General features: G+C 40.5%; 1 protein-coding gene across 7 annotated transcripts in view; it reads left to right on the plus strand.

Annotated features, from left to right (window-relative positions):
• Positions 1-14,094, plus strand: part of ESRRG (estrogen related receptor gamma) — a 476,445-nt gene that overhangs the window by 399,220 nt on the left and 63,131 nt on the right. For all 7 annotated transcript variants that reach the window (XM_074949251.1, XM_074949253.1, XM_074949252.1 and 4 more), the window contains one exon: positions 13,319-13,429. In XM_074949251.1, coding sequence (XP_074805352.1) covers positions 13,319-13,429 — 111 coding nt within the window. The remainder of the gene's footprint in view (positions 1-13,318; positions 13,430-14,094) is intronic.

Consider the following 14,094-nt stretch of genomic DNA (forward strand, 5'->3'; position numbering starts at 1 on the left):
GTGTAGTCTCCTGAATTATGCCAGTACATTCTAACAAGGGGTAAGATTTTATCTAGTCAGAAAATAGACTGGTTTCAGAGTAACAGCCGTGTTAGTCTGTATTCGCAAAAAGAAAAGGAGTACTTGTGGCACCTTAGAGACTAACCAATTTATTTGAAGTGAGCTGTAGCTCACGAAAGCTCATGCTCAAATAAATTGGTTAGTCTCTAAGGTGCCACAAGTACTCCTTTTCTTTTTGAGAACATAGACTGTGATTAAACACAACTCTGACATTAGAAAATGCATTAGTGGGAAGACGTGGGTTAAGCTTCCTGGTTTATTATTTCTCGGGGCAGCAGGAGCTGGACTTTGTAGGGCCCTAAAAATGGGGAGTGGAAAGTGGATTTCAGGACTGTAACAAGAAGTTGGTGTATCCTTGAGGACTGAAGTGCAAAGTTGGGGAGGTTCCACAATGTATGGCCTGGTTCATGAACAGTGACAGAATGAGGGAATAATTATATAGTGCTGCAGCAACAGAAGTATGGTTTGTAAATGTATTGAGTATATGGGAAATAATTGTTTAATAGCAATATGGCTTGGTAATTAAAAATCTATCCCATCATACACTTCATTGAAAACTATAATTAAAACTATAATTTGTTGACTTGTTCCAAAATTAGTATCTCATTTTGTGTCAACAAGAAGCTTAGAAACCTCTTTGCAATCCAGGGAAGCTCAAGGAATGAAAGAATTAAGAGTTAGTCAGCACTATTAAGAGTGATCTTAAAATGAAAAACAGATGAAAACTATATTTCCAATTAAGAGACTTAAAACAGTTGTAAGTGAGAATCAAGCCCATAGTATTTCAATGAAGGCCAATTTAAACTTATCTGGCAGGGTAAAGGAGCCTTTAATCGGGCATAAATGTAGTATTCCCTTTTACAGTGCCAGATGAGTGTAAATTGAGAATTAAGTCCTAAATCTTTAGAATCGTATTCTGCTCACTTTATTTTTCCAAGTAGTCCCATTGAACTGTCCTTGATGAAGATGATAAGAATTTGGTCCTAAAAACCTAAAAAGAAAAGGCATTTACATAAACATAAAAGAAGATTTAAAAAAATAAGGAAGGATCATTTTGTCTGGGGTTGTTGGTGTAAACAGCTCATGTTTTTAATCCTATGGGGTATATTGAATAATGCATCTATTTAGGGGCCTAAATTTTTTATGGTATTCCTTTAATTTACTCCAGCTCTGTTCCAGGAAAAAGAAATAACTTCTTCTGGGTACAAGTCGTAATTCTAAGCAAGGTTCTTCTCAGTCTCAGCAATACTGAGATTATCACTTTACATAGCTCTTTCAGTTTATAATATTTGGGACTTTGCTGCGACTTCTGGATCCCGAATTAATTTTTGAAACCAACTGCTCCCAAGTCACCAATTGAAATATTGCTAAATTGCATGTTATTATTTCTGAAAGGGATACTGAGATCCTGATTCATGGTATCAATACTTCACAGTCGGATTACTGTAATGCATTTCATTTCGATCTTCCGGTATCTCTTGAGAGTTGCCAGCAAATGGTCCAGAACTTAACAGTTAGACTTCTTTCCTATTAGAGTTGTCACTAGCATCTTTCTTGAATTCTTTATAAGCTGTGCTGGTGTGATCTAGAATAAAAGCTTGCTTGTGACTTTCACTAGCATCTTTCTTGAATTCTTTATAAGCTGTGCTGGTGTGATCTAGAATAAAAGCTTGCTTGTGACTTTCAAGCATTGATTTGGCTTTGCTCCAGCTTCCTTTTTTGACCTTCTTGTCTCCTTGTATTCCATGTCCATTGCTTGGATCGCAAGGTAGCTGATTCTCTCCCCATGCTTATCACCTTAGAATAGTGGTTGCAAGTGTTTTTATCCATTGGTGCCACAACACTCTAGAAAGTTCTCTCTCATTAAAATGGTCTTAATTTTGAATTCAGGAACTTGAAAGCCTGCATGTTTGATTTCATATTTAAATAGTTTTAACTAAGAATTGTTAGTATTTTGGGATAAATTGCCCTTGTGTTTTATTAGACTCAGTATTGTCCCTTGAGGTCATATGTATAATAAAAACATAATGTGTATATATAATATGGTAAAGATATATATGCACACATATATGGCATTTAACTGTGAAATTAACACTTTTCATGTTATTCATAAATGTACTCAATATGCTAATTTAGAAAGAGGGCATATTTGGTGCTGGTGATTATTATTTCATAACCAATCACATAATAGTTTTGCAGTTTATGTGCTTTTGCTTTTAGCTTCCTTTTTTGCACAAATTGCAAAAGTTCCATCTTTGCTGAAACACAACCCCTTTCATTGTTTTTAACAGTGTAATAAAAGGTATAAACATTGTTTGGCCCTTCCTTAATAGCTTATTTCTGATCTCCCTAATGTCAGAATAAATTTGGCATAATTCTAGGGAATTTCTACTGGTGTCAAATTGGTGAAAGATCGAAGTAAGGTACCCAGTGTTTGGTGCATGCAGTTTGAATCTCTGGATAAGAAATACATTTAGAAAAAGTGCCTGTTTGAAAAGACAGTTTCCTTTAATTAAGTTGGGGAGGTGAAAATGATGAGTATTGAATGTTTAATGCAACATTTTAGATGCCCTGGGTTGGTTTTTTTTTTTCTGTTTTTTTTCTTTGCACATTCGCCTCATCTTGAGCAGAAATAAAAGGTTCAAGGCTTGTCACCATCAGTTTATAGATAGCTGTTTAAAAATAATGAGATATTGGGTATTGTAAGGCTCAGGGCTGTCTTGCCAGACTCATTTATTTCCATTCACCTTTTGTCAGAATTGCAGACAGAAGACATTCAATTAAAAGTTGTCACCTGTTGCATATGACCTAATTTGTACTTGGAGGTGTCACAGATTAGGGTACTGTGTTTCATATGAAGCCATTTATTTATTTTTTTTAAATGTAAAACAACAGTTCACTTGGGAGACATTCTGGGCCATGTTATAAAATATGGCACCATTTCTGTAGAGGCTACTAGTCACTGGCAATCACTTGCACAGAAATAATGGAAAATATTTGCACAAAACCTCATTTACATGGGAAGATTGAATTTAAGTGGGTTTTATGCATAAACGTTATTTTGTTTTATGCACAAAGACTAGTGTACACAAATTCCACATGACGATTGCTGCATGTAAAGTTAAAACTTCTTACAAAGAAGGAGGAAGGATTATTATCCTCATTTTAAGGCAGGGAAAACAAGGCGTAGATAAATTAAGTGACTTGCCCACAATTATCAAGTAAGTTTGTTGCATTGTAAAATAGAGAACATAAGACTACTGACTCTGAGCCAGCTGCTCTAATCATTAGATATGCTATATTCCCAAACTAGAATGTTACAAGGATGTCTCTTGTAAATTCCATCCCCTAGACAAATTAGCAAATATCTTTTGGGTCCTGACCAGGGGTGAATGTAACTTAAAAGTCTGACCAGTTCGGGGGGCCAGGCCTCGGGCGAAGCGGTGAGCCTCGGGCGGAAGGGCGGGGCTGAGAGTCAGCCTCCCCCAGCTGGGCCGGCTCTAGGTTTTTTGCCACCCCAAGCAAAACATTTGCCGCCCCAAGCTCAGGTGGGGCTGGGGCTCGCAGGTGGTGCTGGAAGCAGAGGGAGTGATGTCACCTTCTCCCAGCCCCTGCAGGAGATTTACTCCCTTCCCTGTCCAGCCGTGCAGAGAAGCTCCGATATAAGGGGTGGCACAAGGCTTCAGTTCCCTGAGGTTGTCCAGGTCTGCTTTTCTGAAGTCCAGGGTCCGTATTCTGCCGCTCTCCTTTCTTCCTTGTGTCAGGATCCTGAACTCGACTATCTCATGGTCACTGCCTCCCAGGTTCCCATCCACTTTTGCTTCCCCTACTAATTCTTCCCGGTTTGTGAGCAGCAGGTCAAGAAGAGCTCCGCCCCTAGTTGGTTCCTCCAGCACTTGCACCAGGAAATTGTCCCCTACACTTTCCAAAAACTTCCTGGATTGTCTGTGCACCGCTGTATTGCTCTCCCAGCAGATATCAGGGTGATTGAAGTTTCCCATGAGAACCAGGGCCTGCGATCTAGTAACTTCCGTTAGTTGCTGGAAGAAAGCCTCGTCCACCTCATCCCCCTGGTCCGGTGGTCTATAGCAGACTCCCACCACGACATCACCCTTGTTGCTCACACTTCTAAACTTAATCCAGAGACTCTCAGGTTTTTCTGCAGTTTCATACCAAAGCTCTGAGCAGTCATACTGCCCCCTTATATACAATGCAACTCCCCCACCTTTTCTGCCCTGCCTGTCCTTCCTGAACAGTTTATATCCATCCATGACAGTACTCCAGTCATGTGAGTTATCCCACCAAGTCTCTGTTATTCCAATCACATCATAATTCCTTGACTGTGCCAGGACTTCCAGTTCTCCCTGCTTGTTTCCCAGGCTTCTTTCATTTGTATATAGGCTCTTGAGATAACTTGCTGTTTGTCCTGCTTTCTTAGTATGAGGCAGGAGCCCTCCCCTCTCGTGCTCTCCTGCTCGTGCTTCCTCCCGGTATCCCACTTTCCCACTTACCTCAGGGCTTTGGTCTCCTTCCCCTGGTGAACCTAGTTTAAAGCCCTCCTCACTAGGTTAGCCAGCCTGCTTGCGAAGATGCTCTTCCCTCTCTTTGTTAGGTGGAGCCCGTCTCTGCCTAGCACTCCTCCTTCTTGGAACACTATCCCATGGTCAAACAATCCAAAGCCTTCTCTCCGACATCACCTGCGTAGCCATTTGTTGACTTCCACGATTCGACAGTCTCTACCCAGGCCTTTTCCCTCCACGGGGAGAATGGACGAGAACACCACTTGTGCCTCAAACTCCTTTATCCTTCTTCCCAGAGCCGCGTAGTCCGCAGTGATCTGCTCAAGGTCATTCTTGGCAGTATCATTGGTGCCCACGTGTAGAAGCAGGAAGGGGTAGCGATCCGAGGGCTTGATGAGTCTCGGCAGTCTCTCCGTCACATTGTGAATCCTAGCTCCTGGCAAGCAGCAGACTTCTCGGTTTTCCCGGTCGGGGCAGCAGATAGATGACTCGGTCCCCCTGAGGAGAGAGTCCCCAAACACCACCACCCGCCTCCTTCTCTTGGGAGCGGTGGTCATGGAACCCCCATCCCTAGGACAGTGCATCTCATGCCTTCCAATCGGCGGAGTCTCCTTCTGTTCCCTTCCCTCAGATGTATCATCTAGTCTACTCTCCACATTAGTACCTGTGGAGAGAACATGAAAACGGTTGCTTACCAGTATCTGCATTGCTGGTACATGGACGCTCCCCTTCCTTCTTCTGGAGGTCACATGCTGCCAAATTTCTTCACCGTCCTCCTGTCCCCGCTGCGCAGCCTGCTCTGAATCTTCAGAACATTGTGTCCATAGAAGCATATCCTGACGTCTGTCCGGGAAGTCTTCAGTTTCTCTTATGCAACACAGGGTTGATGCTTGTTTCTTCAGACCTTGAACCTTCTCTTCCAATATGGAGACCAGCTTGCACTTTGTACAGACAGAGTCGCTTCTGTCCTGTGGAAGAAAGACAAACATGGCACATCCAGTACAGGTCACAACAGCTGAACACTCCCCATCCATATTACCTTCCTTCTACGAGCTTCCTCAGGAGTTGTAGTGACTACTCAGAGAAGCCGGCAAGATGTAAGCCTCAGTGGGCTCTCCCCAGGCAATCTCCCTCTGCTAGCCTCTCTGCTGTTCGCCGCTCAGCTGGTTCGGAGCTGACTGGCTTTTTATAACAGTCAGACCCACTCAAGGCTCACCTGGAACAAAGCACTCCCAATTCACACTTTTCAAACAACCAATCAAGCACACGGTCAAACTGTCCCCACAACAGACACTCAGATACTCACCAACACAGCCTCCCTAATGCAGCCTTTAGCGTACCTCCTCTCAGACAGATCCCAGGCAAAATCTATTTCTTTGATGACTTAGGACTCAGTTTTCAAAAAATAAAAATAAAAATCAACGCCTTATGGCCATGCACTTTGCATCTCTGGGTGTGTTTTTAGTTTTACCTCACATCCTTCCAAATATGATACCAAATGATTTCAAACACTCACAAATTGGCATCCGTGCAATGCAGCACATACACCAAATGTACAGCACTAGCACATAAAGATAGCTCATGTTATCCTTTTTCTTCATGCTGTGTTATTTACTGCACATTTCTAGTATATCGTGCATGTTTTTCCACTGCAAATCATTTTGATTTCAGGATTAACCGGCCTCATACTATTCTAATCCTAAAATATAGAAATTATTGACCTGTCTTAATCTAAGTGTTGTTGCACACTTTATCATCTTTCTGTCTATAGTTATGGAGGAAAAAATAAATTTTTACTCATTTTGGCAAATAAATGCACAACTCAATGTACATAATATTCACTCAACTTTATTCAGCAACCTTATAAATAAGCACCGCACGTCCAGGTTGAATTGGAACACCCTATCAGAATGTTGTCCCGAAGGAGAACTGCATCAGAGTCTGCCACTAAAATTCCTTCTGCAGTTTCTGATACTGCTAATCTGGCTTTTGCCTCTAATGCTGGTTCTGGTGCTCTTTCTGATGCTGAGTGAGTTGTTGTTCCTTCAGTTTCCTCTCTTGTTAGTCTCACTGCACAATCTAAAACAATTTTGCAAGTCTTACAAGCATCACTTGTATAAGTGGAACTAATCCAATTTCTTATCCACACTGTGGTGGAAGAGGCCACAGAATACAGCAACTTCTGTTGCACATCTTGAGCACATCATTGAAGGGAGAGCCTGCCAAGAAGACATTGGTGTGGAACAGAATCCTGATGGCCACAATTCTCACGGCTACTGTAGGGGAGTTATAGAGGAAGCACAAATGAAATCCAAAACATCCCTAAGGAAGTTAAAATGAAGGGTTTGATTCTGATCTCCCACCTATTCTTCACTGCAGTAACTCCATTGACATCAGGGGAGTTCATTTTGATTTACTCTAGTGTAAGTTATTATTTAAATTAATTCCAGTAGCACCCACTGCATGCTAGGAGTTTTTCAGATCAGAAGCAGACCTGACCCCAAAGCATTCAAAGTTGAAGACATGCAACTTAAAGAAGTGGGGGAGAGGGATAAAATCTACTTTAAACAAAATAAAAGTCTGTATCTCAACTATTGTTAGTTGGCAATTTTCTTGTAGGCAATCAGGATACTTGAGGAGGGTTTCAAGTAGAGGATAGGGGCATTGCAGATCAGTTCAGGAACTGTGTTCTGGGCATAAAGGGCACCATGCAAAGAAGCACAAAGATGTTTGTGGGAGAAGTGAACAAGGGGGCATTCGAGGCTGACATCATTAGTAGAATGGAGGGGATGGTGGCAGGCAACATGATAAAGACACAGAAGTGTTAAGGAGGGTAGGAGGAACAAGGTCACAAATAGCTTAAACTCGGTTCTTAATGTGTGCCAGGGCTTTCCAGGCCTGAGCCCCAGCATTTCTGGGCTTGTCATGTCAGTTATGAAAGTACAAAAATTGCTTGAGCCCCGGCACCTCTTTCATTATGAATTAAGCACTGCTTAAACTTGAGCCAGTGGAGGGGTTTAAAGAATTGCATGATATAGTCAATGGATGGATGAGGAAGAAGACCTTGAGAGCTGTATCTCACATGGACTGGAAGGGGGTATATGAGTGCTGGGGAGACCAGAGAGGATGAAGTTTAGATGAGAGCCTGGGCAAGGGTTTAACGATGTGCAAAGAAAGCAAAGGTTAGGTTTTAGAAATGTTAGCAGGATAAATGGTGTACTTTGGACATGGCCTGGACATGTGGGCAAGAGAGAGGGAGTAGTCAAGGATGACCCCCACATTAGGGTTTGAATAAAGGGAACTTTTGGGCAGGGATTGTCTTTTTGTTCTGTGTTTGTTCAGCACCTGGCACAATAGCATCCTGGTCCATAACGAGGGCTCCTAGGTGCTATGGTAATACAAATAATAAATAACAATACCTGGTGGTACGTATAAATACGGGATTGGATTGATGGAGACAAAGCAGGAATGCAAAAATAGAGTATGCTTTGTCTGCACAGAAACTGGAACTGAAATAACTAAATTGGTTGTAACTCAGAGCACCTCTGTGTGTGGACATTCTTTATTTCAGAATAATAGTGCCCTGTTTCATTATTACTTGAGTTGGTAAAGAATTGGTTTAAAATCACACAGGAAGTTTATGATAGGATCAGGAATTGAACCCAGTTCCAGAGAGTCCTAGTCCAGTGCCTTAGGCACCAGACTATTCTTTCTGTAAGGTCAGCTGAAGAAACCCTTATGCCATGTTGGATTGTGTAGCTACCTCTTAAAAAAAGTTTAGTTACTGCATGCATTTTTCTGTCTCTCCATATATTCTAGCCTGTGACTAATCCTTACCATCTGAGTTTTGTAAATCATGTCTATGTGTGTGATTTCCCTTCCTGCTCTAACAGGTGATTTAGTGTTTGTAATTAGAGGCAAAGTGGAGTGTTCTGTTAGTTGCTTTAGTGTTGACTGCTGAAATCATGTTTTAATTGGTAATTGGCCCATTCCTTTAGTCCATACTGAGATAGAATTCTCATTGACATCACTGGGATATTTCCTGTTTAAGGATTTCAAGACGAAAGCTGACATTAGGGTACATTAGGGGCCAGATCCTTTGCTGATGTGAGTTCACTTGGTTTAGGTGAAGCTATACCCATTTATACCAGTGGCCTCAGAGTACTGTAATAATAGAAGGCTTTTCATTGAAAATCGCAGATCACTTTAATGAGGTGGGCTAAGTACCATTATTTTCATTTTATGGATAGGGAAACTGATGCAATGACAGATGGAGTTGCCAAAGACACACTTGCACAGTTAGGGTTAGAACAAAGGTCTACTTATTCCCTCTGTACTCTAAATGTGTGCCGCAGGGTCTCTGTTAATATTATAAACATACTGGGTTTGCTTGCACTAATTAACTTTATGACCAGGATATCAGGTGTTAATATTATTCCCCGAAACTGAGCCTTTTAAAAGCAACTTCGTGCATTGTAATTGTTTGTTTGTTTGTTTTGGATAGGCAAAGTAGAGCAGGCGAACACATAGAGGAGTGTATAGTTAGTTATAATGTCCCAAACTGGCAAATATACTTTTTCTGTTGTGACAACTCTCACAATTGCCATGGTTTACAGGTCGGGAATTGGGGGAGAATATATATACACAAAATAAACCTCTCCAACTAGTGGATTCCCATTCACCACAAAAAAACCCAAACAAACCACTTTTCACAAAGGATCAGACTCTGATATGCTTTCTCACCTTTGAGTAACAAATTACTTTGCAAGTAGTCCTTATAAGATTCCCATTGCTTAGTAAGATCCCCAATGTGAGTAAGAGTATCAAAATGTGGTTCTAATATAGTTATTTGCTGTTAGGATTAAGCAAAAAATTAAGGAAGCATAATGGTAAATTCTATGTCTATACTAGTAAAAGGTCCATAGAACCCCAATTTGCTTTTCCATTGATATAATGGTATGTTAAAATCTAACATCGGGGGTGGGGGGGAATTAAAAAGTATTTTTACACTAAAGTTAGAAATAGTTATGTTACAAAAGTATGTCATTTTAAATTGTTGTTGTTCAGCAATACATTTCCCTAAGACATTAAGAATTATAATGCTCACATGTATGTTGTTGTTTGTAAAAGTTGTGTATATACGGATGTCTAAATGCATGTGTGAGTGAATATATATTTCTATGTATGATTTTACCACATTGATACTTGTCTGTATTTCCTTCCCATTGAACATATGAGCGGTTTCAATGACCGCCCTGCCCCTTTAAGTGGAGGGGGGCCTGGCTGGCTGGCTGGCCGAATGGGAACAACGCTTTATGGCGGGGAGGAGATGAAAAACTGTTGCAAAAGGGGACAACATGGTCACTGACCCATCCCCTAGGAATGCAGGGTTTAAAAGGGGCAGCTCTGGGCTGAAGCGTCCCTTTTACCCAGAACCATCTGAAGCAGGACCCACTCTCCCTCCTCTTTATGCGGGAAAATACCAGGTTTGGTCAAGACCTGCTGTGGGCATTATGCTAGCCGCCCCTTTTTTGTTAGGAGGGCTGGGAAGGAATTTTTCCTTTGCCACCATATTGACTTGGGTGCAGTGCGGGGGGTTCACCTTCCCCACAGCGGGTTCAGGAAGGGCTCTGTTCATGCACGGCATGAAGGGCGGTAGGCCATATGTCACAACTCATTATTTCAGTGTGCGGATGTCCAGTGCAGGTACCCCATAGGAAATGTATACAGTGACTGGATAAATGGCTTGGAAAAGGACTTAAAAGGCGGTGTTCGTTAAAGGAACAAACAGGGGGTGGTTGGGGACTCCTATGATTGGTACGGCAGGGAGCCAATCCCCCATTATTATAGCCCACCTTAACCCTCCTACAAGAAGGGTGGATGGTAAGGTCCCGGCAATGGATTTGCTGGAGGCACCTGGATGGAAAAAGAGAGTGAACTGGTAAAAGCCACCTGGGTAATTACGGAATAAACAGTGGGTTACCTGCACTATACACTTTTATCTGTCGGGTAGTCCCAGACATCTAATAATAAAGTTGCGGCCTAATTAAACCCATGTCAAATGTCTCCTTCTTTCGATATAGCCAGACAATGTGTATCTGTGCAAATGCAAGGGAGGAAAAATTGTTCTTCTTGGTAGATTTCTATTATTTTAATTTAATCTTCAGTTCCATTACTTTTTGATTAAACATACTTCTGTCCGATGCAATCCGTCTTTTATCTCTATGAAATCTCCTCCCAAGCAGAAAGAAGGATGACACCTGAATTATGCAGAATTCATTTTCTATCTATTTTTCTTAACATGCTGGGCAGTCTTTTTATAATTCCACCAATCTCATATGTGGCTTGCTTTAATCCTCTGCCTTTTTCTGAATGTTCAACCAACAAGCCATGGACTTTTTAATGTATTTTCTGGCAGTATAGTTTCTTGAATGTCAGTTTTCCTAGGTGGAGATCAAGCTCCTTGGGGTGCTTATGAACATTTATTAACCATTAATTTAAAATTCTCTGTCTAATAAACTGTAATAACTTGTGCTAATGAATGTATATGCTTAACTTGAATTTACAGATAAGCATACACATGTTGTGTTAATCTAATTCTGTTCCTGGTGAAATTACTCTGGATTTATACCATATAACTGCGATCAGAATTTGGTCTTGTGTGTAATATATATACACACATACACACAAATATGTTTATGATAAGGATATATGAACACACTGTAAATACATAGGTACATAAATACATAGAGATTTCATTCATAATCATGCTTTGACCTCTGTGGGTACATGATTGCTTTATTTTATGATTTATATAGTGTAATTTATAAATGTATATAGATTAGATCTGTAATTAATCAAAAATGTGCTCCCTGTGTTTAAGTAAACGAATGTACAGTTTCAGTTAAAACCATATGATCTCATGCAACACTGTCCAGGCCTGGAGATCACTACACAGTCTCATGATTAGCAAAGAGCATGGAGAACTCTTGCATAGAATTGTAGATTGTGTATTGTAGTTACTGACTTAGGGCCTGATTTTAATACAAATCTTTTCTCATGCTCGTAACCTTTACTCACAATAGTATTGAAGTCAATGGGATGATCAAGTAAGGCGTCTACTTGTGTGAGTAAAAGTTTGCAGGATTGAACCCTTCACTTAACTTCTTCCGATCCTCAGCAACTAGTGTGTCGAGCACCTAAGCGTGTGAATAACAGAAAGGAAAGAGAGGGACAAATGGCCAGAAGAAATGTAAAAGAGAGAAGAGCTGGCTGTGGGATTTTTGACCCTGCATCAAAATATTCTTCTTTCACCAAAATCCATTTAGTCTCTCTCCTGTTTTGGTTGGGAAAAGGAGTGATAGATCGTCCCTTGCAGTTAGCTTTTTTTTTTCACCAAAGCATGTCCATAGACAGCACACTGATCCTTGCTTTTCTAGCCCTGCCAAAAGTGGCCCCAGACAGCAGCAGATCCCAACATCCCATGTTAAGTAGAGGACTGGCCCTACAGAAGGGGCTTTCACAAACTGGAGCTCCCATCATTTGTAGATTTTTCTGAGTTCAAGCCAGCTCTGGAAAGAAGGAAAGATGAAGAAGGAAGGATGCGGAGAAGCAGCATATGACGATCGTGGGAGTGAAAACACAGGGAAGAGAGAGGAATAATTAATCAGATAATGAAAAGAGAAGTGTGCAGTGAGGACATTGTCACATGTTGAGTTCTTCAGTAGTTAAATCCGTGTCATCAGGGCAGGCACAAATTTTGTGCTTGGCGCTGGTTTTCTTGTTGCCTTACTTACTGGCTGAGGTTCCCTACTTAAAGGGTTATACTGGCACTTTTTCTGGCTGCCTGGAATCTGTCTAGATGATTCAGAATGAAATAAAAATAATTTGTTGCTTTATGAATGCCGCCTCTTTTTTTTTTTTTTTTTTTTTTTGCTAGAGCAGCTCCAGCTTGTTTCAGGAAGTTCAGTTCATATAAATCCCGTGCCTAGACATCTCAGGTAACACAAATGTACTACTTAAGCCATATATAATGTGACAGCAGAATGCAAATGCTGATTTGGCTTTACTGATATCCAGATGAATGCAGCTCTCCGTCCTTTGCAACCCCAACGTAACCCCTACTATTGAGTCATTTCAGAAGGATTTTAAACCATGTTTGTATCCCTATAGTACTTCGAGAGGTTACTCTACAGTTACTGCAGTCAATTCTCTAGACTATCTTAATTAAATACAGCTCTACTATCACAACAGGATTCAGTGTTAATTGTTTCTGAAGTTCTCATTCTTCATGGTCCTTTGCTTCATAACAGTAGCCTAGTAAATCTATTTACGCTTATAACCACATATAGAGGTTGACAAAGCTTCTACTAAAGAGGACTGTTCAGCTCAGAGTCTCCCCAGTTGAAGGAGCTCTAGGCCAAACCCCAGTCTCAGGAGCTTTTAGCATGTTAGTAGCAAGATGTTATGAAAATAATTGAAATATTTTAAAATGATCTTCTCAACAAGAAATTATAGTCTAAACTTTTATCTTGTTTGTATGAAAATATAAATAGGTTGCAAGTACTTATGAGTATTTATATCTTTTTCTGTTGCTTTTAATAATTATGGTTGTGAGAAAAGAAATTTGCATTGACTATGCTACAGAAATCTGTCAAAGCGCTAGGTAGAAGATTGTCATGTGAAGTGCATCACATGGAAAGTATTAAATAAGTGTGTGTTTATTTTTCCCATTTTAGGGGTCCGCCTAGACAGAGTACGTGGAGGTCGCCAGAAGTACAAGCGCAGAATAGATGCCGAGAATAGCCCATACCTGAACCCTCAGCTAGTTCAGCCAGCCAAAAAGCCATGTAAGTACATCAGATGTATCAGCTTTTTCTCTGCCTCCAAAACATCAATAACTCATGGACCCATTTAAAGCTTCCATGGACTTCTTTAGGACAAGAATTTGTCCCTAAAAAGCTACAGTAAGCGCTATATGTTATGCAGTTAACATGAGCATTTAAAAAAAATCTTATTAGTTATCTTCATCTTTTCTCAGACTGTCAGATGAAGCTTTTTACAGGTGGAAGCATATTAATGCATGGTTTATGCAGTGCACATTTTTCATTTACAGGTTATATTTATTTTCATTGGTACATAAAACGGTTCATACTGTGATCATTAGTTCATTGGAGCTTCTAGTTTCAGATTTCACAAGAAAGTGATTTTTGTAGTTTTCACTAACTAAATGAGTTTGACTGCTCAACCTCCCAATGAAAATACATTAGGAGCCTCATTAATTTATAGCTATAGAAGGTTAACACACTAGCTAACATTAGATGAAAAGAGGAATGTGCTACACTAATAACAAGCATAGGTTGGTAGTTCTATCTCTGATGCCCTTATGGGCATTATGTCTTTTTTAAAAAATGTCCTTGGGAAAAAAAATTAAAAAAAGAGAGAGAGAGAGCTGATCATCCCTTTGCTAAAATACAAGTTCCATGCTCTTTGCGATTAACAAAACATAGTTGGA

Source organism: Natator depressus, chromosome 3, assembly GCF_965152275.1.
Source record: "Natator depressus isolate rNatDep1 chromosome 3, rNatDep2.hap1, whole genome shotgun sequence".
Taxonomy (NCBI): Eukaryota; Metazoa; Chordata; order Testudines; family Cheloniidae; genus Natator; species Natator depressus.